At 51.6% G+C, this 27,848-nt stretch overlaps 1 protein-coding gene across 6 annotated transcripts in view; it reads left to right on the plus strand.

Annotated features, from left to right (window-relative positions):
* Positions 1-209: 209 nt before the first annotated feature.
* TRAK1 (trafficking kinesin protein 1) overlaps positions 210-27,848 on the plus strand; it is a 98,884-nt gene continuing 71,245 nt past the window's right edge. For 3 of the 6 annotated variants that reach the window (XM_054594582.1, XM_054594583.1, XM_054594584.1), the window contains exons 1-2: positions 210-494; positions 27,014-27,208. Coding sequence is in view for 2 of the 6 variants with exons in the window: in XM_054594586.1 (XP_054450561.1) it covers positions 4,163-4,253; positions 27,014-27,208 (286 nt within the window). In the remaining 4 variants the exon portion in view is untranslated. Of the gene's footprint in view, positions 495-4,143; positions 4,254-18,427; positions 18,504-27,013; positions 27,209-27,848 lie in introns of those variants that run through there. The other 3 variants (XM_054594586.1, XM_054594587.1, XM_054594581.1) reach the window with 3 other exon arrangements.

A 27,848-nucleotide genomic window follows, 5' to 3' on the forward strand; every position in this document is an offset into this window, starting at 1 on the left:
AATGGTCTGCATCGAATCCCGCAGTCCTTTGATCGACGCTGTGGACTTTGATTGGCAGTACATTGGCTTGAAGGGAGTAGGTTTTAGAATTTGCCACCTGAACCCACATGCTCTGCGGGACCGTATTTTTCTAAGGATTGTGTCCCCTGTTCTCAGACCCTGAGTAACTGTGCTCCTCTCTCTGCGCTGTCCTCTAGAGTCGCTGTAAGGAAGCCCTGCTGGAGTGCCAGACCTAACGGGGGCCGTCTGCCCGACTGCGCCAGACTCCGGCAGCGGGACCCCCGATGGCAGTGGGCACCTCCCCGTGAAACCTGCCAAGCTGGACGCCACAGCTCTGCACGACGACACTTCGGCCCACTCTGTGCCCTCCTCGGAGGTGTGCAGCCATGCAGTCCTAGCCTGCAGCCCGGGCATCCCTGAGGAGCACTATGTGAGCGAGGCTGTGGAAGATGCTCCCAGCTGCAGAGGGTACCGGGATGCCTGTACCATCACAGGTACGGGGGCCCTTCCCTGCCGGGACAGAGGGAGGGGCCGGGCAGGACAGGGGAAGGGTGTGGCTGCAAGAACCAGTGTCAGGGAGGAACCTGGCGGGTGGGGAGGGACCACCAGAGTCTGAGCTTTGGGATGGTGAGACCCGCCATCGACAACCAACCGGCCTGAGATGAGGGCAGCACCTCATAAAATTGTCATGAAGGTTGAAGATGGGCACGTTGAACCCCACGCAGCGTGCATGGCCATCACGGTGCTCCGCATAGTGTGGCCCCACCCCCCACCCGCCTCTCTGAGGCTCAGTCTCTTCAGATACACGATAGGTGTCATGCAAATGAGACGCCGTGTGTGTAGGACACAGTAATGGAAATGACACACAATGTCTTTGTATGCTGTCAAGAGTTGCACACACATCGGTTCTTACGGGTGCCTGTGTCAGTCACACCTTCCGGGGTCCCAGGACCGGAGTCAGTCACCCCGCCGTGTGCTGGCAAGGTCTGCTGTGCAGCCCATGGTGCTAGAACTCTTGGTTGTTTCTGTCCCCCACGGGACCATTGGGACAGAGCTCGGGGCAGCCTGACAGGGGCTCAGGCAGAAATGGTGCCGGTCGGGTGGCGTTCAGAAGAGCAGCCGGGGCACAGTGACAGTTAAAGCCGGTGGTGCGCCTAAAGAAGTTTGCTTTGTTTCTCATTATTGTCTGTGGTGTTTGCTTTTGCCCTCCTGTTGGAAAGCCTGCCCCCTGGCAGTTTAAAATAATGCCCAGTGACAGTTTCAAACAGGCGCCTTGACTTCCGGTTGCTTCTCATTGTTCAGTCTCACCCGTGAAGCGCGGAGGAGCCCCGTGTGTCAGGATCCCGGCCTGGGTGCCCTGCCCCTGTGCCGAGTGCCCCTCCCACGGGCGACGGCACTTGGGCACTACATCCCACCCGCCTGCCCCCTCACCGAAGGACCCGGTTCCAACGTCTCACCTCTCTCTACTACAGCATCCATTTCCTTTGCTCATGGACCTTTCCTATTGGCACAAAAATATGCTACGATTGCTCTTTGTTACTATTATTATTATTATTTTTTTTTTGATGACTCTCTTCTAACAAGGCACCCTTCTTGGCCCCTCTTTTCCCAGAGCCAGTGCTCGCTCATGTCTCTGCTCCTTGGTTTCCTGACCCCACTTTCTCTTCTGTTCTCTCCTGCGCCCAGCGTGAGCAGGTTTGTGACCCCACCGTTTCCCCGGCACGGATGGCCCGATTCAGTCCCGGGATCCGTCCTCAGCCTTCACCTCCTTCCCTTTTCAGCAGGAGTTGATGCTGCCAACCACTCCCTTCTCCCAGAAGTCTGGCCCCCCCTTGGCTCTGGGTCCCGACTCTCCCAAGTTCTCCCACCTTGCAGGCTGCCCCTGTCTTCTCCCCAGCGTGGGGATGCGGGCGGGCCCAGGGCTCGGCCCTCCCAGCCTCCCGCTCCCCCGTGTACAGCTGTGCCCTAAGTGACCTCACCCAGCCTCCAGGATTGAAAACCTGCCTCTACACTGACCGCTCTCCAGTTCCCATCTGCAGACTGGCCCCTCCCCTGAAGGCCGGACGTGTTGGTCTGACTGCACGCCATTTTCCCTTGGGTGCCTAGTAGGCATCTCAGACTCCTGATTTCCACCTTCACCCGCTTTCCTGAGGTCTCCCTGCCTTTGTAGATGGCACGTCCTCCATCCATTTGTCCACACTGAAAACCCAGGAGGCATCCAGGACCTCTGTTTTTCTTTCGCACCCCAGTTTGCTGGGACATCTCTTGGTTCCCTCATCCAGAATTTGTCTCTCACCAGCACCCCCGCAGCTACCCTGGTCCAAGCCACCTCCATTTTCCACTTGGATCATTGCAGTGGGCTCCGCAGGGGGCCTCTTGCTTCCCCACCGGCCCATCCTCTGCAGCCAGGAGAGAGGCTTTTCAAGGACAGAGTCAGATGGTTTAACTCTTGTGCTCAAACCTGTAGTGGGCTTCATTCTCACCATGGCCTGAGAGGGTCTAAGTGATAGGGCTCCCCGCCCCTCTCACCTGGCTCCTCTGTGCCTGCTCCACTCTGGGCACACGGGCCTCCCTGCCCGGCCCTGGACACCCATGAGCATCCCTCCGCGGGGCCCTTGTTCTTGCAGCTGCCTGGCACCTGCATCACCTTTAACCCCCGATGTTTTCATGATTCCCTCTTCACTTTCTCCAAGTGGCACTTCCTTAGAAATGAGACCACCCTGCCTAAAGAGGGGTCCCCCTACCTTTCCCCATCTCCCTTTCCCGCTTTACCTTTCTCCCCAGACTTCGTGGTGAGCGACACTTGCAGAGTATAAATAGAACATGAACTGACCTCAGGGCAAGGCCTTTGTGCGCCCCTGTGTCCCAGTGATTGCAGTAGCGCCTGCGTGGGGCCAGAGCTCAGTATACGTTGGTTGGGTAAATAAAATGTCATTTACTTATTGCTGCCTCCACCTGAAGCGGGGACTCTTATCCCCTTTTACAGGTAAAGAGACCAAATCATGAAAGTTCAGCATCCTGCCTTAAATCCCCGAGCTCCGAGGGGCGGTACGTGCACCCGGGCCATGGCACTGGGGCACATGTTCTCTGCCGCCCAGGAGCGCAGTCTAGTCGCGGAGCCGGCTGAGGGAGCAAGTGCAAGCTGGGTGTGCACCGTGGTTAGCGCAGTGATGGCCACGGGCACACAGGCGAGCACCAGGCAGGGTGCCTGGCCAAGCCTTGGAGGGGAAAAGGTAGAGGAAGACCAGGAGGACTTCAAGGAGGAGGCAGTGCACCAGCTGCATCTTCATTTGTCCAAACATGTGCCCTAATCCCTGGGATTCTTGTAGCATCTGTGCCAGTGAAATCCAGGAAACATCCAGCCTGTTGAGGCAGTTTCCCTCTCCCTGAACGTGAGAACTGAAAGCGAAGCAATGGCAGAACTCAGTGCTGAAACCTCAAACTGTATAGGGCGTGGTAACTGAAAGTTCCATGCCGGGACATCTGTGGCAGGCTCCGTGGGACAGCTGAGAAGCAGGGCTCTGTGCTGTCACGTTTGGCAGCGGCTTGGTAAACAGGAGGGTAAACGCAGGCAGCGTGACGTGTTGAAGGTGCCGAGCAGACAGACCATGCACATCACGCTTGGGTTCAAGTTGCCTTAGATGCTCATGGAGAGGACGGCACGACATGAAAAACATTCTCAGAGTGACCGGGAGTATCCCCGAGGGTGCCTATGTGGGCTCCAGCGGCTTTGCCAAGTGCGGTCCTGGGACACCACTTGGCATCCAGCCCCTGATAAATGCACTCCGCCCCCTATTCCCAGGGAGCGCTGAAACGAACAGGAGACTTTTTGTTCCTCTTAAATTTTTCGGCAAAGCCAAGTGCCCGTCACAAAGCCCTGCTCCCCTGCCCCCAACCGGGGGGTATCACATTTTTGGGTGCGTCACCTTCTGTTTGGGGCGGTTTTACAAGATGAGCCGATAGGGTGCTCAGGCGGCCTGGAGTTACGTAACCCATTGTGCGTCCAGGGCAGCTCCCGATTTTAGGATTCGCCCCAACAAGCAAACTGGGAAAAGTGCTGAGGAAGCTGTGGGAGGTGGCGGTGCCGAGGCGCTGGCCGGCCAGCTCTCGTGGACAGAAGGCTCTGCTCTCTCTGAATTGTCTTTGGAGCTGATTTCTGCACATGGCAGTGGTGTTTCAGTTCAGGCAGCCCACGGGGGCCCCGCCTCTGCCGGGACTGTGCCGGGGCGAGCTCATTCGGACAGACTCGGGTGGTGAGTGTGTGTGCGCTTCTTTCGCTGCTGTTTGTTTTCTCTGTGGTGTGGCTGGAAAGGAGAAAGGACCACAGGGGACCTTGTTTCTCTCCTGCTCTGTTCTGCCTGCCAGGTTGTCCTTGGACATGTGCTAGGGACATTGCAATTTTGAATCAGGGACAGGCTGAGCAGAGGGACCTTGGCGGCTGCTCACCCCCTGTCCCCTCACCCAGGTCCCCTCAGAGGGACGCAGGACAGCGAGTCCCAGGGCTGGATCGGGGCCAGGCCTGCCGGACTCCCACCATGTTTCCCCCGACAGTTCTTTGAAACAGCTGAACGGAGGTCTCCGAGTTACCCCTGGCCTCTCCAATTGCCATTTGCCTAATCCTGTGTCTTTTTCCTGGTTTCTTAGAGCCTCCACTGGTGTCTGAGTCAGCAAGGAAATGTGCAAAAGGTGAAGAACAGGGTGAGACAATGTCTCCCTCTTCCCTTCCCCCCTTTCTGCCCTCACTTTTTTTGGTCTTTACTAAACGTGCTCGGCCCTGTGCCCGGCCCCCACACCCCGGCAGAGCCTGCTAACCAGCTCTGCTCTGGCTCGCCTCCCCCCGGGGGGCCGACGTTCCCCCTTGCCTCCCAGAGCTGCCCAGAGCCTGACTGCTGATGGCCCACCTGGTTTCTGTCTTGTCTGTGTGCTGTTGCCCCAGACCTTTCGGGGCCACAAACCAGTGCTTTCCTGGGAGGTGGTAGGAGCGCCTCTTGTCCTGGTGCAGGCAGCTGTAGGTGTCAAGATGTAAGAGACTTTGCATGAGAGAAGATTATGGAGATGCTGTGAGTGTCTTTGTGTGTGGCTTCAGGTTTATTCAGTAATTCTGTCCGACCAGCATCTATTCAACACCAGCTTTTTTTGCTGGGGTCCGTTGAGGAGAACGAGTTTCGCCCCAGAGCCGTGCAGGGGGCCGAGGTGTGAGTGACTAGCTGTGACCCCCAAGTGCACTTCCAGGGGTAGCCCTGCTTGGGTGTCCTCTTCTTCACAGAGCCACTGCCACTTAGGATTTGTTCCTTGTCTCTCGCTGATTTAAGCCATCGAACTCAAGGATTTATCGTCTAAAAACATGCTCAACTAAAACGCTGTGGATTCTTCAAAGACTTAAGTTTAAGGGCTTGTTTATCGATTCCTGTCTAGAATAACATTTTTAATGTGTTTTCCGTAGAAACTTTATCATCTAATTGCTACTTACGCGACTAAATGGAACAAAAGAAGGGACAGTTGAAATATCCCATGTTTCACAGAATAAGTAGATGTGAATTCGAATCTAGGACATGAAAACTTTTTTTCTGAATTTGTAACTTAGAAGTGATTTTTGGTCCTTACTGGACTCTCCCCTATTTAACAGTCTGTTTGTGTTTGCGTTTGTAATGCTGGAGTGGGGCTGTGTTGCGGTGATTTCTAGGGCTACTAATCTTTAGTGAAAACACCCAAGCACTCACCTCTTTAAAAGTGCTCTGATGAGTTTGGAGGAAGCCTGCTGATCTTGCTTCCCCTGGGTTCCTCTTCAGGAGGTGAGCAGGACCCTTACCACACAGGGTTTTTGACATAAATTGTAACACTTAGTTAAAATGTATTAGTAAGATTCTTGACATGCATGAGGGGGCTACATTTCCTGGTATTTGATACATTTTTATGCTTCTAATTGATCTTTGTTCCTAATTTGAAACAAGTCTTTAGTGTATGTAATGTATTGGTGTTAGTCTTTGCTCACTTGAAACCATTTTAGGAAGCTGATAAATAATAAATTAAAATAAAAACATTAAAGACTAATCTTATTAAAGAATTAGTCAGGGGTGCGTTTTAGGACTTCAGAACATTGATCCCAGCCACAAACAGCCTTCCTCACGGTGCTCCTTTACGTGCGATGTTTCATAGAGGCTTTACGTGAATTGGATTGGCAGGTATGGGAGCGAGCTCCCTTCAGAAGCGCACGCGCGCTCTGCCAAGGCGCTGTCTTCCAGTGCGACCGGATCAGGGTTCAGAGGCGGCTGCTGGGCAGGGGCCAGGCGTGGGCCTCTACATGTAGCGCCCGGCTCTGCCCACGCAGCTGGGTTCTGCCACCAGGGCTCTCCAGGGATTTGCTGAGAGAGGTGCAGGGCATACCACTGCCAGGGCCAGGCCTCGTAGGTGGGCTTGGATGGCCCCTGGCCGCATGGGTCACGGGTGACTCTGAGCCTCATGGCCCCATGAGGAACTTTGAGTCAGAAACTTGTCTGTGTTCTCTGAACCCTGCTCTTGTGTGAACATTGACAGATGAGCGACTCAAGCTGAAACTGCTGTGAACCAACACTTTATAACTGTAATTAGACCTGGAATGAATCATATTTCATAAATCATATATTAGCCAGGGCTCTCCAGAGAAACAGAACCAACAAGATACATATATAGCCCTGGCCCGGTGGCTCAGTTGGTTGGAGCATTGTCCCATACACCAAAAGGTTGCAGGTTCGATTCCTGGTCAGGACACGTACCTACGTGGTGGGTTTGATCCCCGGTCAGGGCGTGTATGGGAGGCAGTCAATCAATGCTTTGCTCTCACATTGATGTTTCTCTCTCTCTCTCTCTGTGTCTCTCTTTCTTAAATCAATAAACATATCCTCGGGTGAGGGTTACAAAATTACATATGCATATACACATATATATGCATATATAAACATGCATGATGTTTATTATAAGGAATTGACTCACGTGGTTACGGAGGCTGACAGGTGCCAAGATCTGCAGTCAGCGAGCGGGAGGGAGACTCAGGAGAGCTGGTGGCGTAGGTCCCCGCCCAAGGCCACAGGCTTGCCGCCTAGGAAGAGCCAGTGTTTCAGTTTGAGTCCAAAGGCAGGAAAAAGCTGAAGCCAGCTTGAAGGCAGCCAGGCACGAGGAACCCTAGCTTGGAACCCTTACAGGAACATCAATCAGCCTCTTTCGTCTAGCCAGACCTTCAACTGATTGGACGAGGCCCACCCACATCAGGAGGGCAACCCGCTTTGCTCAGTCCACTGCTATAAATGTTAATCATTGACAGACATTCTCCCAGAAATACCCAGAATAATGTTTGACAAACGCCTGGGCACCCTGTGGCCCCATCACGTTGACACGTACAGTTAGCCATCACCAGGGCTAACGAAGGCTGACACTTTACTGAGCCGTTGCTCTGTGCCTGGCTGGCTTCCAAATGCTGCCTTGGGGACTCATTTTGTCCTCAGCACAAGCCTGCCAGGCGGGCACCATTGTCACCCACACCTTTAGGGAGGTGTAGAGAGAAGCGATCCTCTCACGTAAAACCAGGGTCCTTGGGGTTCAGACCCAGCAGCGCTGTGTTCTGACCTTATTTAAGTTAACCTCCTTCATGCTGGACTTTTCTTTTTTAAAAAATAATTTCATTTCACTAGGGTTTTACATTATAGAAATAACACATACAAGTGGTAAAGCTTGAAATTGGACCAAAGTGTAGTCAATGCAGAATAACCCCACCATTCTACAGTTTTAAAAAATGATTCCAGGAAGTTCTGATGCACATAATTTCTTTTCTGAAAAACACAAGTGGGACCATATCATGTACCCTGAGGTGCTTTGAAACATTTCACAGTAATTACAATGTTGCCTTATTCTTTGAAATGGCTGCATAGTCTCCCATTGTGGGGCTGTCTCCTGATCATTATTCATTTACTTAAACCAGGAGATGTATCGTTTCTTTTTATTAGAAACCTGTTGTAATTTCTCCTTTATGAATCGGAAATTGATAGATAACTAGTCCTCCACAACACATCCTGTTATGAGACCCCGCACACCACCTTGTGTAACGTAAAGGAGGAACTAGAATAAGATGACAGACGCTAGGCTTCAGATGTAACGGAGTGGCTGTGGCCGTGGCCTTGGCTTCACTGGGCGCATAATGAGCAGGCCCTGCAGGCGGAACTGCTGTGAAGGTGGCAGCTGCAAAGGCTACTGCCAGGAAAGTGCCACTCTCTGTGGCGGTCCCCTCTCGAAGGATACTTTCAGCTGTGTCTGGGTTTTGCTTTTTAACTGTGCCCAAGGGAACCATCTTGCATGTGTATCTCTTGGGTCACCTATCCTACATGTCTCTGAGCCGACGAGCATGTGCCTTCAGAGCACCGTATCATAGCACTGCCTCACCGAGAGCCCACACTTCCTAAGTGCCAAGCACCGGCGCAAGGGAGTGGCAGGCTGTGGCCATTGCTTGCCAAGTCTGGGCAGTATCAGTCCTCTTCATCTTGGTTAATCAGGTCGTGATGAAAAATGGTATTTCATCTTGTTTGGTATCTTCTCAAGTACAAATGCATCTGTGCCTCCTTTCTGTTATTTCATTTTCTGCAAACAGCCTGTTTATTTTGTCTTTGCTCGTTTTCCTAGTGGGCTGTTGGCCTTTCAGAGTTATAATGGAGTTTCTATTGTGTGCACAGAGACAGGGCGTTGTGCCAGCCTAAGATTCTTTTGTAATTCAGAGGAGAGAAAAGTGTCTTAAAAATAGCACAGAAATTTCTGTTGAACTGTGACTGTGTCTGATATTCACAGGAGAAGTACAGGGCGCTAGGAGATTGTGCAAAGGGGGTTTCTGAATTGACATTTCCAAGAAGGCTTCTATGGGAAAGCAGTATTTAAGCAGAAGTCTGAAGGATATGTAGGAGTTAGCGGGGTAGGGAGAAAGGGTGGGAGGGAAAGAACATTCATTCGAAACCGTGGAAACAGCATGAGCAAAGGCCCTGTGGTAGGAAGATATTGATAATGATAGTAATGGCTAACGTTGATAGAGCACTTACTGTGTACGAGGCATCGCCCTAAATGCCCTTTACATCTAACTTTGTTCAATTCTAGTGTCTTAGTTATCTGTTGCTGTGTAACAAATTTCCTTGGCAGCTTAAAACATCAAACATTTGGCACTGGGGAAAACAGTGTGGCAGTTTCTCAAAGGTGACATGTAGTTACTGTGTGTGCCTTACCAACTCTACTCCTAGTGATACAACCAAGAAATGAAAACAGAAGCTCACACAAAACCTTATGGGCAAGTGTTCCGAGCAGCATCATTCATAATTGCCAAAAGGTAGAAGCAACCCCAGTGCCTCTCAGTTGATGAGCAGATAAACAAAGTGTGGTCTGCGCATACCCTGGAATGTGGACCGGTAGTTTGCGAATACAGAAGGGCTGCAGGGAATGTCTTCGTTCCCACACATCTGTGCAAATATGTGCTGAATGCACTGGTGAGAATTTCTGGAGTGGGGACTTGAGCTGTGATGGGTGTTGCCAGAGAAGTTGTACTTTTTGTCTTGTTCAGGAGATGTGGGGCAGCGTCTGGGCCCGCAGCCTGGGCGCCCCGGCGTTTGCGAACGTCTTGCCCTGTGCCGGCCGAGCTGTAGAAAACAGCCCCGCGTCTGGCCTCGGTTTGTATTCCCCTCCGGATGTGGGCATTGAGCGTTTTGGGGTGTTCCTAGAAGACTTTCTTTTTTTTTTTCTATGACTTGAGTTAAATACTTCTGAACAGTTTCTATTTTTAGCTCATGGAGTAGTTACCTCTGTAATTCTAAATGGGATAATTATTATTTATACTTTAGTTACTAGCTGTGAGGATTAAATTAGTGAATGCATGCGGAGTACTTAGCATGCTGTTGGCACATAGTAAGTGCTCACTGAGCAGTTTTTTCTCTGTTACTATTGTCTGTTTCTCTCTTTCTATCCTCAGTCTGTCTGTCTATGTACCTGCCTACCTATCTGCCCGCCCGCCTGCCATCTCTCTGCCTGCCTCTTTGTCCGTGTGTCTCGCCATCATCATCCATCTGTATTCGACCTGCAGGGCCATCCTGGGATTCCTGTTGCTGCATTAGTAGGTTGGGGGGGGGGCGGGGGAGGGGTAGCGGCGGGCATAGTGGCTTTAATGTTGCCCTTCAGGTCCCCCTGTTTACAGGCCCCATGTCCCCTCCTCCAGATTCTGGGCCCAGGCTGATTCACTTCTTTCTTCCACCATCACTCCCCTCCTGTGTCTCAGAAATGTGCACATCTTTTACACACCCCTGACTCGGTCCTTCCTTCGCCCCTTTGGTTCTCTACTGTCCTCTGGGCTGAGAGGCTGGGCCCCCTGTGTCAGAGACGGCACAGCTCGCTCTGCTGGGAGTGGCAGGGCTGGGAGGCCGTGGGTGTGGCCTCAGTGAGTGGCAGGCCTTCTGGTTCTGGAAGTTGTGAAGGAGGCAGGATTTGGTTCCCGGGAACAGCTGATTTATTGGGGGTGGAGGGGTGGGAGCAAGTGACATAACTTTGTGAGAATACCTAGAAAGGTCTGAAGCTCTGCTGGAAGTCCAATAGAACCTTCTGCAAAGTGATGAAAATGCTCTTGATTCACGGGTCTTCAGAGACCTGTAGCATGTGACCTCTGCGTTACAGATAACTATTAGTTGATTGGAGAAGTGACTGGAATCTCTGCCTCATTTGTAAAAATAATTTTAAAGAATTTTCCCATTATGTTATTTAGTATTTGTCTCAAGAAATATTTGAACTCTTGAGATTCATGCTCAAACTGTTCTCCTTTCTCTATCTATACTGCTTTTTATTAGATAATGAGGGTTTTGGGGTGTCTGTGTACGTGTGGGTGTGTGCAGGGGTGTCCTTTTGCTTTGGCTTCTAGGGAGCTCATTGCCTTAGATTTTCATTGAGTAGCTATTCTTGTAAAACTTTGTCCTTTGCCAACATCCGCCTCCCTCCCTTTAATAAACTTTCAAGTTCTTCTTCTTTTATGCTTATTCTCCTGGCCCTGTTGAAATTTTATTGGACATACATGGAGTTTAAGAGGAAATAAATGGACGTCGGCCCACTGCACTTTCTTAGGGTGCGGTGAACGCGCCCTTCCGCCCCATTTCAGCCTGAACAGACCTGCAGTGTGGCTTCCGGGGGTTTGGGGCCAAGAGGTCTGGGTGTGACTCAGAGCTGCAGCACCCATGGTGTGGCCTCGGGTGAGAACTCTCGTCCCTCAGTTTCCAGGTCTCTAAAATGGGCGTGGCAGCAAGAGCCTCAGGGTGTCTGCTGGTGCTGTGTGGTGATTCCTAGTCAGTGCCTGGTGCAGGGGTGTGCGGAAGGAGTTCCAGAATTATTGTATTAATAACCCTTCTTACTGATGGCTCAGCTGAACTCCCAACTCCTGCCGAGCTGCTTCCAGCCAGCCCAGTTTACAGTGGAATGTTCTAGTACCTACTTGTCCATTGGCCCCATCAGGCACGTCACTGTCTGGAGGCTTGGGCTTTGAATTCCAGCTGGAGGAGCCATGCTTCGGGTCCCCTGCTGGGCGTACCCTGTGCCAACTATAAGTAGGGACCCCTCTCATGTTCCCTGACTTCCCAGACCTCTGTCCCGGAAAACGGAATGCACAGATCGATGGGGTGCCCGAGGAGGCCCACAGGGTCTGAACCTAAACTGCTGTCGCGTCGGAAAACCGACCCAACACCAGGGGCCAATGGGCATTTTGTTTCCAGAGGAATATCTCAGAGAATTCTTTTTCTCTTTAATTGTCAGCTGAGGATACGTTTATTGATTTTAGAGAGGGGGAAGGGACAGAGAAAGAGAGAGAGAGAGAAACATCGATGTAAGAAACACCACTTGGTTGCCCCCTGTATGCACCCGCACCGGGCACCAAACCTGGAACTTTTTGTTGTACGGGATGACACTCCAACCAGCTGACCCACCCAGCCCGGGCTCAGAGAACTTTTATTTTTCATTTTCCTTTCTTTCCTTCCTTTTCTGTTTCTCCCTCTCTTTCCTCCCCTCTTCTTCCCCCTCGTTGCCTCGCCTCTTTTTTTTCCTTCCACTTCTCTTCCCTCCTCCTCGGTACCCGTTTCCCGCTCCCTGCCTCCCCCTCCTCTCCTCCCACTTCTTCCCCTTCTTCCCCCCCCCCCCGCCCCCCGCTCCTTTCCTTCCCCACCTCAAGGAGAGACAATTTCTTTTCCCTTCCTAAAAAAAATTTGCCACCAATGTGAATCTAGGCTGGCTAAGACCTTGGGAGCCTTGCCACAGTCAACCAGCACTTCTGGGCGAAGACAGCAGGTCTCCAGGCCACGCTGAGGGATGTCTTTGGCGCTTTTCCAGCTCACGGAAGGTGTGTCCGTGGCCTGTTGTAAGCGGGCCCTCCCCCGTTGTGTCTGGGTGCTGGGCACCCTCTTATCTCTCTGATGCGCTTCCTGCGATGATGAAGGGGCTTCGCCGCTCATTGGGGGTACACCCGGTAGCCAGAAGCAGGAGGACGAGTAAAGGGGTCAGCAGACAGACTTCCTGGGCGGGCTTGCAGGTGAGTGAATGGATGAGGGAAGTGACTCAGCATGCAGCAGGTCTCTAGGTTCTTAGACGGAGTTAGATGCGGGGGGAGGAAGCCAGGAAGCCCAGGGGGAGGCCTGAGGGCTGACGTCTGGGGGAGAGAGAGAGAGAGAGAGAGAGAGAGAGAGAGAGCGCTAGGGAGCGAGAACACACAGAGAGCCAGCCGGCTGCCTTCTGGGTGACTGGGAGGCAGGTTCACCCTCATTTACTGCCCTGCAGGGAGGCTGTTTCATGCCTTACTCAGCCTGTGTCGTCTCCCCTCCCCTCCTGCTCCCTGCTCCCCACTCCGCCCTCCCTGCCGCCGCCCCCCCCCCCCGCCGCCCCAGGCGGAGTGGGAGACCCAGTGCTGAGCAAGGCGGACCCAGGATGGGGCTCCCTGCCAGCCCCACTGTGCTCCGTGAGGGGCTGTGGGAGCCCAGCTGTGGCGCACAGGGAGGGGACAGCTGGTTTCATCAGAATTGGGCTGTGTCCTGTGGGTATCAGGAAAATGCCACTGAGAAGGAAGGGAGGGAGGTTAAAGCAAAGGGCTGTGGGGTTCAAGCCGGATGGGAAGGGGGTGTCTGTTAGATGCAAATTGAAGGGATCAACGGGTAGGGGTTTTGGTCAGGGAAGGGGCACCTGAGGTTCAGGTTTCAGAGGTGGCCCAGGTGTCGCTGGCGGAGGTGGACCAGGAGGTCCAGGGGTTGAGAGGGTGGGGAGTCTGGCTCAGAGGTGGCAATGAGGACAGACGGGCTGGCTGACTGTGAGCCTGAGGCCGCAGGTGGGGGGACAGGGACGTGGACACGTGGACACAGGCAAGGCAGCCTGAGCCTCCAGGATTTTTCAGGCAGGTGGAGGAAAATGAGCCGGGGGAGCCAGAGGGTGCGGACGCTGCAGCCCCCACCTGAGCCAGCTCAGGCCAAGACTAGAATCTTCATGTCCCAGGAGGTCTTCCGCCCTGGCTGCCTTCTGATCTCTCTACCGGAACCTGTGTGGGGGCCGAACGGGGCCTCCTCAGTAGGAGGCAGGGAAGGTCTTGCTTCCTTGGAAAGATGAGATGAGGCTCAGCCTGTGGTCATGGGGACGCTGATGCTCCTTCTCTTCTCTCGGGAGGAATTCTGTTCTTCTTCCCAACCCAACATGTTATCCGATTAGGAGAACTATACTGTTTTTTCCTGTGTGGAACAAAGCTCAACAGAGAATTCAGGGGCAGGCTTGAACTCCCTGCCTGGTGGTGTTTTGCCTCTGCCCCTCCCTAGCTGTGTGGGGGTTTGTGGTGAGTAGAAATGGGAAGGGGCAGATGGGGGCTTGAGGAAGGGCCTGCGAACCCTCTGGCGCCTGCTCTCCTTCCTGTGCCGTGACCGGAGGGAGGGAGTGGGCCTGTCCAGGGGCGGGTGCAGCACCACCTAGTGGGCCAGGGGAGCACTAGCAACAGGAACAGCAGCCTGGACCTTGAGACCAGACACCTGCAGCACCCTGGGTCTTCTGCTTTTGTAAGGGACTGAGGGATTGTCCAGAGAACCTGACAGGTAAAGGCAGGCAACTTTCGTTGTGTAGATGGAACAAAAGAAACCCCTCCCGCCCAGCCCCATCCCTTCTCCTGCCTCGATTCATCTTCCTTTATTTTATTCTACCCCATCTGCTCTTTGCTGAAGCTCATTCCAGTTGTTCTGGTGAGAGAGCATGTATGAGAGTGTGGCCCTGCCATTCTTGTTTAGGCGTCTCAGGAGATCCTGACAGTGGTGTCATGTCAGCCCCACATGGTGAACTTGATTCTTCTAGTTATCAGTGCTTGTATCTTACGTGATTTTAAATTGGGTGTGTATCAGTCAGGTTTGCTTTGGAAACGCCGGGTGACAAAAGACCCCCCAGATCCACAGTGGCAACATTTATTCCCTGATCACGGCCATAGGTCCCCCGAGGACAGCCTGGGCTTCGCTATAGCCTGTTCCATGTGTCACTCATTGGAGGATTGGGGCTAACGGGGCAGCAGCTGTCTGGGGCCACCCTCTCCTGCCAGAGGACAGGGGCTCAAGGGGACAGGCTCAACCACACAGGCACGTGGAAGGCCTCTGGCGAGACGTGCAGTAAGTTCTGTCCACTCACATTTCACTGGCCGAAGCGAGTTCTGCGGCTTGGCTCGAAGTCAGAGTTGCGAAATGAAGTTTCATTCACGGTGAACCATGGCAGGGGTGAGCAGTGAGGGAAGAACTGTGAACCAAAGGAGCAGCCTGGATTTTAGAAGATCCTCAGGTAACCCAGGAGTGGCCTGGAATGGCGGAGGCACAGGGGGTCTTCGGGAAAGCCCCGTGGCCTCGTGACTCCATGTTCGTTGCTTACTCTCATATCGCCGCTGGGTAGGTGTGACGGGGAAGGACGGACGCAGGATCCTGTGGCCAGAGCGGGCGTTGGCAGGCTTCCCGGGACGGGCTGGAGTGTTATCTTAGGTTTGTGGGTCCCCTGGTCTCCGTCACAACTATTCATTTCTGCTGTCAGAGCTGAAAGCAGCCACAGACAATTCCTGTAGAACAGGGCTAACTGTGTTCCCATAAAATTTTATTTCGCGAAGCAAGCAGGAGCTGGGTTTCACTGGCTGCCATAGTGTGTGGTCTTCTGGCCAAGACCTTCGAGGCCCGATCTGTGTCAGGACATCAACTTAACAATAAGAGAGAAATAGCCCTTTTTAGTTGGGAAGCCAAAAAAAAAAAAAAAAAAAAATCCAAGGCCTGTTGGTGAGGCCAGTGGGACCCCACCACCCAGCATTGCTCAGCTGTAAACTGTTCTGTAAGCATGGAATGCCCTACACAGCCAGGAAGAGCTATTGTTCATGAAACCTCATTTTGCTAATAATTAACCCATTTTCTAGAGAAGTGCCTGAACAGATATCGTGAGCTCCCTGGGCCTTCCAGACAGTTGGTAGGGAAGCAGGGACGGTGCTTCCGCTCTGAGAGGCGTGGCCGTGTTTCTGACCTCAGTGAGCGCGCCGGAGGCCCGGCGTTTGCATTCCTTGTGGTCGCATTGCCTGTGTACATGCGACTACTTTCCTTGAGATATAATTCCCATAGCAGGTAAGTCACCCATACAAAGTGTATCATTTGATGGTTTTTAGTGTGTTCCTAGGGTGGTAAGCCATCAACCACAATCATTTTTGGAACATTTTTTGTCACCCCAAAAAGAAACCCGAGATTCTTTAGCCGTTCACCCCCAGTCTGCTCCCATGCCCCTCAATGTGGCAGCCTTTTTAATAAGCTTTCAAAAAGTTCAGTTCTTGGTTTCTGCTGCCCTCGTTTTATGTTTTTAAGATTTTATTTATTTATTTTTAGAGAAGGGAGGGAGGGAGGGAGAAAGAAACACCCACGTGAGAAAGAAACGTAGATCGGCTGCCTCCTGCATGTGCCCGGGCTGGGGCCAGCCCCGCAACCCAGGCGTGACTGTGTGCTCCCTGGGAATTGAACCCGGGAACTTCTGCTTTGCGGGAGAAAGCCAAACCCACTGAGCCTTGCTGGTCAGGGCTGCCCCTGTTTTTCTGGACTCAAGGCTCACTCCTGCCTTGAGTCCAGAAAAACGGAGAACACACCAAGGGACCTTCTCAAGTGACCATTGTGCTACTCAAGTGTATGCCAAATAGACACTCACGTTGCCTCTGACAGTTGAGTTGTATATTGTAATTACGTGTCCTGATACAAGACCTTTAACATTTGCCCTTTATTATAGTTTTATATTTTTTCATTTGTACTCTTTGTAGGAGGTTGCCCTTTGTAATTTTCCACATTTTGAATGTATGCCTATGTGGGTTTGAGCCCTGGCTCAAGTAATTGGAATCATTTCCTTCTCAGGTTTTATTTCTTTTATCTGTGTTGTTTAACTGTTTATTATCATCAGGCCGTAGTAATTTCTTTGGATGGGTTGGAAGTCTTTTAATATCCACATGATCTCATTTGATGTTCTGAAAAACTAACCATTGTTCATTTATAAACAGAATTTCCTGTTCAGGAAATCGTTTCAATTAACAATAAGATGGTCGACTGTATTGAGTGGTGGAGGCACAGTGGGTATTATGGTTCCACAAAATTGTGTTCTATTAATAAATTAAGTCCTCCTGATTTGGCACTTAACTCTTTATCCCGGAGTTTGCCCCTTGGTGCTAATTGCCTTCACTGTCCCCTCGTAAGAGCTGACTTTGGGGCGAAGAGGACAGGTGGAGGGATGTGGTTCCGAGCCCTGCCAGCCCGCTGCTCAAGCCTTCGAGGGCCTAAGTCCTGGGTGTGTGTTTGGGAAATGGAAAGCAGTTGTAGGGGTCAAAACTCAACCATTTGAAAACAAGAGACTGGATATGAACCCCCAGATTGGAGCAACAGAACCCAGGAAGTGGGAGGGAGATGGGTGAGGTGGGGTACAGGTAAGTTTTCCTATTTTTGTTATGGGCGATGAGAGAAATGCAGGTGTACCTCCTAGTAGTAATTTAAAGGTTACTGCCTGTGTCAGTGAGGATTAGGTTTGGCTGCATAGAATAGTGCCTTCACGTCGTAGGATTGACTTTCCTCTCACATAGAAGTTCAGAGGGGGGCTCTTCAGTGCTGGTGCAGCCCTGCTGTCCTCTGGACCCCAGGCTCCGCCTGTCCTTCAGGTCCGCCATACTAGTTACGGTTTTCATCCTTCATGTCACCTCAGGGTCTAAAAAGGCTGCTGAAGCTCCGGCCGTTTTGTTTAAGTTCCAGGCTGTAGGAAGGCAGCCTTTGGGAAACCTCACATACTCCTGTTGCTATCCCATTGACGATTGTGAATTTGACAATTGCAGGGAACTTATACAAGTGGAGTCATGCAGTGTTTGTCCTTTTGTGCCTGGCTTATATTACTAAGCATAATGTCTTCAAGGTTCCTCCATGTAGTAGTAGTTTCAAAGTTATCTTCCTTTTTAGGGCTGAATAATATTCTATTGTATGCATATAATATATTTTGTTATCCGTTCACCCATTGGTGGATACTTGGGTTGCATCTGCCTTTGGCTGTTGTGAATAATGCTGTTCTGAGCAAGGGTGTACAAATATCCGTTCAAGTCCTGCATTCGCTTCTTTTGGATATACACCCAGAAGTGGAACTGCTGAATCACAAGGTAATTCTGTTTCACTTTTTGAGGAACCTCCTAACAGCATGCTTTTTTATGTATCAGATGCACAGTGAACGTGCTAATATATTTTACACTTTATGGTTTTTGGAGTCCTGTCTTAGATTTAATCCTACGTGTGAGATTACTGGTTGGAGGGTCATGACCGATCTTGGTTTTCCAGAAATACTGCCACACTGTTTTCTGCAAATGTTCCAATTTACAACAGTAAACAGGAATTCAGTTGTGAGCACTTTAATTATAATCACACTGACACGGGCTGTTTTTAGGTAAAAATAATTTCCCCTGGCAATTTTATAATTATGAGATAGGTCATATACATGTTAAAGAGAAATGATCAATAAAATGGGAAAACCAAAGTAATGTTTAAATTTCTCTCCTAGTAAAACAACTTCAAATGAACAGTAAATACTTTCCGTTTTTTAAGGATTTTTCCGGAGGTTTAACTCTGGACTAGGTTTATGCACATTCATTTTTCCTTTTAAAATAAAAGAACCACCTGTGTAGTTCTGGCTGTATTAGTAGTAGAATCCACCTGGTCTGTAATGTCGCATCACCTGCTTTTGTAGCTTTCCACACCAAGCCCACTGGAGTCACCAAAACACTGAACTTGGTTTTGACGTTGGGGGCCTGCCAAGCAGGGCCCTTCCCTCCTTGCTTTGCCCCGCCTCCACGCGCCCTCTCTGTTGCTCAGCGCACTGGCGCGTGCCTGTGTGCTCTGCCATGTTCAGTTGCACAATCATGCCCTTTAGCCTCTCGCCGGAGACCCTGCTCTGAGAGGACCGTGGGGCGGAGTGGCTCCCCTGCTCCTGTCTGGGTACATACCCACGGAGCCGGTGTTCACCTGGGGCTAAGTGATAGCTCAGAACCTGACACCTGGTCTCCGTGGAATCGAACCGTGTCATTGTTTACCCTTTTTCTTAGAAAGAGTCGCTTCTGGTGGCAACTGAGGCCACCGCCGTTCCAGAGAACTCCCCAGTGTCGGCTTTGGTTTCTGTCTCTGAAGCACAGTTTTGTTGGCCTTTTCTTTCCTTTTCCATTCAGGTTTCTCTGCTTGGCCCTCCCTCTCCTGGAGGCACCTCCCCGCTTTTACCGCTTTTACCACTCACCGCAGGACAGTCCCTGGCCAGGGGGTGGGTGAGGGTGAGGCAGAAAGGAAAAGGGGAGCGGGCCTGTCCTTTTGGGGCTGGGAGGTGGCACCTGAGGCATGGAGCCAAGGGGTGGATTTGGGGGGCCGATGAGTCGGAGGTCCTAGTGTCTGTTCCTGCCCCGCTTGGCTCGGAAACCTCGCCCAAGTCCCTAAAACTCACAGGGCTGCAGTTTCCCCTTCCGTAAGGGGACTGGGTCGGGGGAAGGACTGGGCGAGGACCACTGGGTTGTGAGCTCACACCGGCTCTGTGCGGAGTCTGAGAAGTCTCCTGTGGAGGCTGGGATGTTGTGGGGGCAGCTGGCGGGGAGACTCCTGTTTAATGCTGAGTCATGTGCTTTCTTTACCGATCTTTTTTAAATTAAGAAAGCAAATTATATTAATTAAAATCGCGAGGGGCAAACTGTCACCTCTCATGTCAGCGTGCATGTCCCCCTCAGAGGACTGAATGTAAGAGCCAGCCCCTGGGTCCCACCTGTGTGGATCCTGGGTCCGGAGGTCTAGGGTGGAGAAGCCAGGGTTTGCAGTGTGCTGGTGCCTGCCCTGCGAAGCCACCCACCCTGTGCTCCGTCCTTAGGAGGGTCCTCAGTTCTGCTGAAATCCCCACAGATGAGCGTAGGGAGGAGAAATACCTTCTGGCAGGTTCCTTCCCTTACAGGGTCCTCGTGAGGGGCCAGAGACAGAGGGAGTGAGTCATGTGAATTAGGGTCAAGGGGAAGCGGGCATGTGTGGGGTCCGGCTCAGCCACTTACTGGGCGAGGATTTGGGCTCCTCACTGAATCTTTGGGACCTGGATTTCCTCATTTGTAAAACGCGTTCCTAATCCTCGCCCTGCTCTGCCGGCTGGTCCTGAGAGTAATGAAACACAGGGATAGATTCAGGTGCTTTGCACTTTTCAGCAAATGTTTATTGAGCACTTAGGTTACCTGGCAGGGTGCTGGGTAAGAGGGGGAGAAACTGTGTGTGTGTGTGTGTGTGTGTGTGTGTGTGTGTGTGTGTGTGTGTGTGTTTGTGTGTGTGTGTCTGGTGGAGGGTGGCCTGTTGCTTCCTGAGGACACCCCCCCGTAAGGCAGGCTGAGCAGCGGCCGGCCGTGCACCAGTCTTGTGTCTGTTGCTGGCTGCTCCGTGACATTTGGCCATCTCCCCAGCCTCTCCAAGGACAGAGTCCTCTTCCATTAAATGAGGTGGTCGAGCCAGTAATTTTTAGCTCTAATAGTCCCTTTGTGGTTTGTGGAATCATTTTTGTGGGGTAGAGAGTATTTACCCTGAGTTCCCTGAAGATGCTTAAGTAAGGCTCTAAAAGATGTGACTTTATGATAGGGAAGAATTTTCTAGAAGGACGTCTGTTGGACACCAGTTACAAAGTATCATACGTGTCTCCAGCAACAGTATGATATCTGTGTGTGAGTCTTTGAGCCTATGCCCTTTTGCTTGAATAATTTCAAAAAAAAAGGAATTGTTTCCAAGTCTGTACAGAACGGTTTGTGTGTGTAGCTGAGTGGGAGAAGGGTTTCGTCTTGTGACATCTTTAGACCTTTAAACGTATGGGTTTGCAGTCACTGCCAGGTGTGGTGGGTGAGGAGGGAGACCCCCTGCCTCCCGCCAGAACTGCCTCATGCACCTAGGTCTGGCTCCTTACCCACCACCCTCGTGGCCAAGTTCATACTTGCTGGGTAAAGAAACAGAGTCAGGATTGGGATGGGGAGGAAAAAAGAGAAAAACAGTGGGCCTTGGAATATGACGAGTTTTGGTTCCTTATTAAAGTTAAAGTTAAAGTTCCTTTTGCTGTTCTTTGTCACTTTTAGCAGAGTCTAGAACCTTCTCCTGAGGCCCAGAGACACCAGGGTGGGAAATCTCAGCATGCAAACTGGAAGCACATGTGTTTACTTTGGCCCTCCGCTGTTTACAGAATTCTAAATTAGTGTCCAACATTTATTTATCTTCTTCTAAAAGATATTTATTTATTTATTTATTGAGAGAGACAGAGAGAGAGACAGCAATACGCGGTAGCGTTTCATGCGCCCCCTGCTGGGGACCTGGCCCGCAACCCAGGCGTGTGCCCTGACTGGGAATGTAACTGTGACCCTTTGGTTCACAGACCAGCTCTCAATCCACTGAGCCACACCAGCCAGGGCAGATTAGTGTCCAACATTGAAACATCGGAAAATCTCAGGTAAAAATACAGATCCCTGGCCTCTCGGAAGAAGTCAACACGTCGAGGGCCTTGGGACTACTAGTAGGTACCCACAGACACAGCTCTTGGTCCGGGGGCCCGGAAATATTTAGGGCAGAAAGAGGGCTTTTCTCCAACCTGACCCCTTTGTTCTACAGATGAAGAAACTGAGTCCCAGACGGACCAAGATGTGACTTGCTGGGGTGACAGGGCCAAGCGGAGTCCCCTCCTCCCAAGTCTTGGAACAGCCTACTTGCTAAGCCCAGGGCCGCGCACCTGTCAGCAGGTGCCAGCAGGTGGCGGTATGGAGCCGCCGGCCTCACGTTCTGTCCTCTCCCTGACTTGCCTCATTCCTTCTTTCCTCTGTGCCCTTCTGGTGTCTCCCCCTGATTTTGCCAGAGCTTTCTCTCATTAACTTTTCCTCTTTGTCTAGCACTGCTCCCTCTCTCCCTCTTTATTCTTCCCTTTCTGCTGCTGCTTTTCCCAGGATCTCCTGGGGCCTGGGCGGGCGTCTAGGACACTGCCCTCTGAGACAGCTCTTCGCCCTGCTCCCTGGCAGCTGTGCAGCCCCCTGCTCTCCAGGCCCAGGGTCCTCTGACGCCAGCCTGCAGACCGGAAGCCAGGAAACCCCAATGGAGCTACCCCCACCCCATGCAGGGATGACCGCCCCTCGGAGCGTGCAACAGTCTGGTCCTGGAAGCCAGGGATCTGTCTTCTTACCTGAGAGTCTCTGATTTTTAAATGTTAGACACTGATTTAGAGCAGCCATTTCTGCCGAAAAATGTAAGCCTCGTCTTGGACACCTGGAAACTTTCACGAAGCTGGCATGTCACCTAGGCATCAGTGCAAATCATGAGATGGAGGGTCTTCTTCTGGCCCCTCTCTTGGTCGGGGTGGGGGAGCTCTAGTCCAAGTCAGGCATAGAGTGAACACAGCTGCACCTATGGCCTCAGACCCACCGGACACTGAGCAGGCCCCCACCCCCTCTCCTGCCTCCCAGGCAGCCCTAAAGGAAGCTCTTGCCTTCCGGTGGGAGGACCCACTCCAAACCTCATGCCTTGGAGAAAACCTAGGAAAGGTGAAGAGACCCATTATGTTCTCCTCCCAAAACGGGGCCGTAAGAATGGCGGGCCTTGGGTCTGGTTGCCATTTGCTGAGTGGCTGAGGGGACTTCCACTTTCCTGCCACACTTTCTCCCATGCCAAGACCTGGGGTGATACTGATAGGGCCCTGAAAAGACCTTGGCACTAGATAACTCCACTCCGCCCCTGCTGAAGGCAGGCGTGTGTCCATCCTGAGCGGGCAGGGGTTGACCAGGCCTATCACCCATTGCTGATTTTTCCTTCCCTTTGTTCCATTATTCCTCCAACATTCACTGACACTATTGCCTGACACAGTGCTAAGCACTGGACTGGAAGTACAGCTGGGTAATTCAGAGCTTTTTCTTCTCAGGGGCTCACAGTTCATGGAGAAGAGACTGTGGAAAACACTGAGAACATTGTAATGAAGTGAACTATGTGCTAAATCCATAGCCGGGGACAGAGGGCGAGGGCAGCCTGAAATACAGGCTGACATTTGAGTGATATTTTGAGATGGAGTTTACTGAGCACTGAAGGGCATTCCAAACAGCTAGCACAGCTGGTGTAAAAACCAAGATTTCTGCAAAAATGCGTTCGGAGAAGGGTGGGAAGCTGGTGCGACCTAACAGAAGAGGCATTGGAGAAAATAGCGAAAGCTGGGCTGGCTACGAAAGGCTGTTTGGATATTGACTTGGCCGCTTTAACAGATGCCGGGACCATAGTGGCTTCCCTAAGCTAGATGCTTCTTTCTCTCTTAAAAGGCCAAGTGGAAGGTAGCTCAGGAATGCTCTGCTGTGCCACGTCGTTCCAGGTGCCCAGGGTCATTCCCTGCGTGTCACTTGTATGGCTGACGATGGCTCCAGGACCAAACCATCTCCGCAATTCCACAAATGGGAAGGGTTTGACTTGGAAGGTCTGTTTACATCCTGTAAACCAGGCAGGCATCTGGACATACCTTGTTGCAAGGAATGCTGGGAAATGTAGTTTTTCGCTGGGGTGGCCATGTGCCCAGCCACACCTTGGGGGTTCCATGAACTACTTTACAGGATGCTGGGAGGCGGCTAAAGCAGGGCAGTCCTGTGGTTTAAAAAGTGTCTTTTTGGGCACACAGTGCAGCAGACTGGTCATGTATTGTAGAACTGTGCACTTGAAACTCATATAATCTTATTAACTAATGTCACCCCTGATAAATTTAACTTAAAAAAGAAGTGTCTTTTGACAGATGGGGCCAGCAGCAACATGGCCAGCCACCGCGGGGCTGCTGTAGTGACAGGAAGGGGAGAAGCTGGGGTGAAGTCCACCCTGACTGCCCGGCTGAGCCTGGCCTTTTTTGATGGTGGGACAGGCTGGGGGTCGGGGGATCCAGGCTGTTGTTGGGTAGAGCTGTCAGAGCCATGGACCTGTTGGGACCAGGTTCAATTAGGGGGCTGGTGCCCTGCATTTGAGACTTACCTAAGAACACGTTTTTTTTACAGCGTGTTAGTAACGTGAGTTGCAGCTGTGCAGAAGTGACGACTGCCGTGACGGGGCTCTCTTCCCCCAGGCTGGCCCACCCGGGTCCTTTCCCACCATGAACTTGAGGCAGCTCCAGGAGAGGGAGCAGCAGGGCCGTCCTTCTCGGCCCCTGATCCTTCGTGGTTCGGCAGACAGGTCACCTCAGCTCTTGGCTCTGCTCCCTGTGCTTTGGAAGGGAAAACCGTCCCAACACCTCCTCCATTGTCCATGTGTGTAATTGAATATCCTTGCCGTACTCATGAAATCTACCTGTTCAGAACGGGAACTTCCAGCTCAGAACATCCTGGGAGTTCCCCAGCATTTCTAGAGTGCCCGCCCAGGGGACAGGCAGCAGATGGCAGAGGCAAGAACACAGCTTTTAGGCTGACAGCTGAGGCGTCTCACACAGGGTCTGTCACTTATTGAGGTATGTAACCTTGACCAGCAGGATATTCCCCAGTCCTGCCCTGGCTGGGTACCTCAGTTGGTTAGAGCATTGTCCCAATACACCAAGGTTGCAGGTTCGACCCTGGGTCGGGGAACACATCCAAGAATCAACCTATGGATGCACAAATAATGAGAACAACATATTGATGTTTCTCTCACTATCCCTTTCCCTCTTTAAAATCAATTTAAAAATTATTTTTTAAAGATGTTATCTTAAAAAAAAAAGATATCCCACAGTCCCTGTGAATCTCAGCTTTCTCATCTATAAAACAGCACAACTATCTCTGCCTCAGGCTGCTGGGAGGGTCAGAAAGCTCCTGGCTTGGTGTTTGGTACTAGAAAAGCAAAATTCCTGGGGAACGTGTACTACGTTCACCCAACCTCAGGTCTCAGTGGGTCTTCTCCATGAGCCAGCTGTTGCATCCCCCTCTACAGGAGGACCCAGGGCTTCTGGCCCGGCGGCCAAGGTCAAGCAGAGCTCCCCGAGCTGACCTTGTAATCCTTTCCTGTGCCCTCATTCTCTGCATCTTCCAGGAAGCTGAAAACTTGGCTTTGTTTGCTTGGCTGGTCATGTTATTGAAGAAATCAAATAAACAGAGTTCTGTTTTGGTTTTTTTTAAGGCATTTTGGCACAGCTTCACCTTTTGATACTTTATCCCACTGGCCATCATATGCTTTAAAGAAAACAATATCACTTGGGCACAAGGACCCACACTGTAAATAGGTTGACCTTCACCCTGGAAATGTAGAAGGACAGGTCAAATCTCAGTGTTTGAGCAGCTGCCAGTGTGCTCACAAGTGACACGTTATTCTTAGAAGGGAGATATATATATATCTTTGGACACCATTGCCTTCTCCACTGCCACATAGCAGTGGCACCAGAAGATTCCAGCCTCATGTGTGGGTGCGTCATGCAGGAATGTATTGGTCCGCTGCTCGTTCTAGGACAAGCCAGGGCTGCCTTCCAGGGGGCAGTCAGGTTTAGCTGAGAGGTGCCACCGGCTGGGCATCTGCCTTCCTTGACCCCGTTTCCCCTCAGGCTGGTGGCAGCCATTTTCTAGCTGTGGGAGCTCTCCCTGAGATGAGCTTTGGGGGAATTTTCACTTGCTTGATTCAGAGGAAGAAACTTCATTATGGGCTATGGGTCGATGTTGAACCTTTTGGACGGTGTTTGTGGTTAGAGGAAGAGGAGACAAAATAGGAGATGCCTTCTGCCTTGGGTGGGGGGGTGGCTGTTGGCTCTGGCTGAGAGGAGGACGTAGTTCTGTGGGGACCGCACTTCGCTGAGTGGCGGAGTTGGCCGAAGTGCCAGGTGTGCACACTGTGATGTTTCCCACATGAGGCAGGGGATTCCGAGCTCAGCTGTTGTCATCCTTCCAGGAGCTTCCCTAAAGCTCTGTGTCAAGTCCTGAATGTCTTCACTTTCTACTTAAAACTCTGTTCCTCAGCTTTGGACAAACCACACTGACTTCCTTAACCGAAGGGTCTACCGGGAAGCTTTGCGAATTGGACTGAGTGAGAAGGCAGTGTGGGGTGGCAGGTGGCCCGGCGGGGGGGCGGGGCCAGGCGACCTCTGTGGGCTCCTGCCCAAAGGAAGACAGTTGGTCTCTTCACCTGTGGTTCCATATGTTTTTGGGGGACCTATGACAGTAGGTCCCAAGTACTTTCTGTGACATGGGTTGATACAGCGATTGACATCAGAGCTAGTTGATAGACACCCATTAGCATTTATTTAATTCCTTCTCCCTGGGGGAAGGGAAGTTGTGTAAGACTGGTTCTTGCCCTGGGAACATTTGCCCGCTTGCCACTGTGTGCAGTTTAATTAAAAGACCCACTTGAATGTGCTTTGTATGGATTGAATGCCCTTCCTAGGCATCACCGGCAGCCCCTGGGCACAGCCTGGGCCAGGAACACGAAGGGTGCGGGTGGCGGATCGGGGACAACTGTGTGTGGAGCGGGATGACGTGAGGCGACGAGCCATCTATGGATGTGATGAATGTCCGAAGTTTGCCATCTCACAGGGAGATGGGTCAGATTTTAAAACACCCAGAAGACGGAACTTTTAAGTGCAGTTACAGAAGCTCTGACAAAATGCTGTGTGTGTATAGTGGTCCCTTGGTGTCCTGGGGGGATTCGTTCTAGGATCCCCGCAGAAACCAAAATCCACGGATGCTCAGGTCCCTTATATATTTGCATATAACCTACACCCATTCCCACTTATACTTTTAATCATCTCTAGATTACTTATAATTCCTAATACAGTACAAATGCTATGGAGATAGCTGTGACACTCTATTGTTTAGGGAACAATGACGAGGAAAAAAGCCTTGTACCTGTCCCGCACAGATGCAGTCGTCGTAGGCCTCACTGCAGAACACACGTCACCAACGGGGTAACTGCCCCTGCCCCCCCGCCACCGTAGTTTTCATTGTTGGCTGAATCCACAGAGGCATACGGAGGGCTGACTGCGTAGAAGCAGGAAGACAGGTTAACTCTGCTTATTGGGGGGTGGGCACCTGGTGTTTTACTGGTTGGAAGCCCGTGAGCTACAGCTTCACAAGGGCAAGACCATGGCTGTGTGTTTGCCATTGTGTCTCCTGTGTCTCTGGTAATCGGGATATATTTGGGTGGATGCATGGGGGAAATGCAGGTGGATGAACAGATGAATGAATGAATGAATGAATGAATGCAATGAAAACAAAATCCGACGTGGAGGGGACAGCTTGAATGGTAAAAGAGGGGCAGAAAGAAGTTTGGCATATTGGCGAGACTGTAACTGGTTTGGCTTCAGTGTGGGGTGATTGGGGGAGCGTGGCCAGAGAAAGGCTTGGAAAGAAAGACTTGGCCCAGGTGCTGAAGGCACAAGAACCTTGCCTTTACTTTGCAGGACGCGGGCAGCCAAGCAGCAGGAACTATTCCAGGTTGTTCTTGGCACTGGGCTCGCGCATCTGGGTCTGAGTCCTCATTTCTCCGTCTTCTCTCTCTAGACGTGTGCAACAGCACCGACCTTCCGGAAGTCGAGATCATCAGCCTGCTGGAGGAGCAGCTGCCCCATTATAAGTTAAGAGCTGATACCATCTATGGTTATGACCACGACGACTGGCTCCACACGCCCCTCATTTCTCCAGATGCCAGCATCGACCTCACAACCGAGCAGATCGAGGAGACGCTGAAGTACTTCCGTGAGTAGATCCCCGCTCGGGGCACGAGGGTGACCCTGGCTTCTTAGCCACGTCTCAGACGTGACCTTGTACCGGTTACCAAGGCACATGGCTGCCATCCGTGGAAGGTGTGCAAAGAAATGTGGCGGTAGGGTAGGCTTTAGCCACATAAAAGGCCTGGATGTTAAGTATTCTGATTAGAAATTTTAGAGCAGTGGGGAACAAGTACGGATTTCCATTTGAACCAGCTTCCTCTTAACTATGCAGAAGAATTTGAAAACGCTCCCATTTTTTTCCTCCAAACCCAAGGTATCATGTGAGTCCTTAGAAGTTCTTACTGGGAGGGAGTTTGGAAAGAAGTTTGTCAGCATTCGAACCACAGGTCCTGGGGCATCTTGGCCCCTCGATATTTATATGACCCAGCAAGACATGTGGACCAAGGCTGGTGATTTCTGGGTGAAAGGCCACTGAGCTGGATACCCAGGGGACTCAGAAGGCCGCCGCAGCAGCGCCGTGGATGTGCCCGCGGCTGTGGAGCTGACGTCCGGTGCGGGGAGCAGTACGCCAGGCGGTTGTTTTCAGTGTGTTCGTGATGACAAGGGTGTGCAACCTGATTTTGCAGCCTTGAAAAAAAAAATGTTGGGATGATTGAAAAAATTGA

Source organism: Pteronotus mesoamericanus, unplaced genomic scaffold, assembly GCF_021234165.1.
Source record: "Pteronotus mesoamericanus isolate MK-2021 breed Mesoamerican mustached bat unplaced genomic scaffold, CSHL_Meso_final scaffold_533, whole genome shotgun sequence".
NCBI lineage: Eukaryota > Metazoa > Chordata > Mammalia > Chiroptera > Mormoopidae > Pteronotus > Pteronotus mesoamericanus.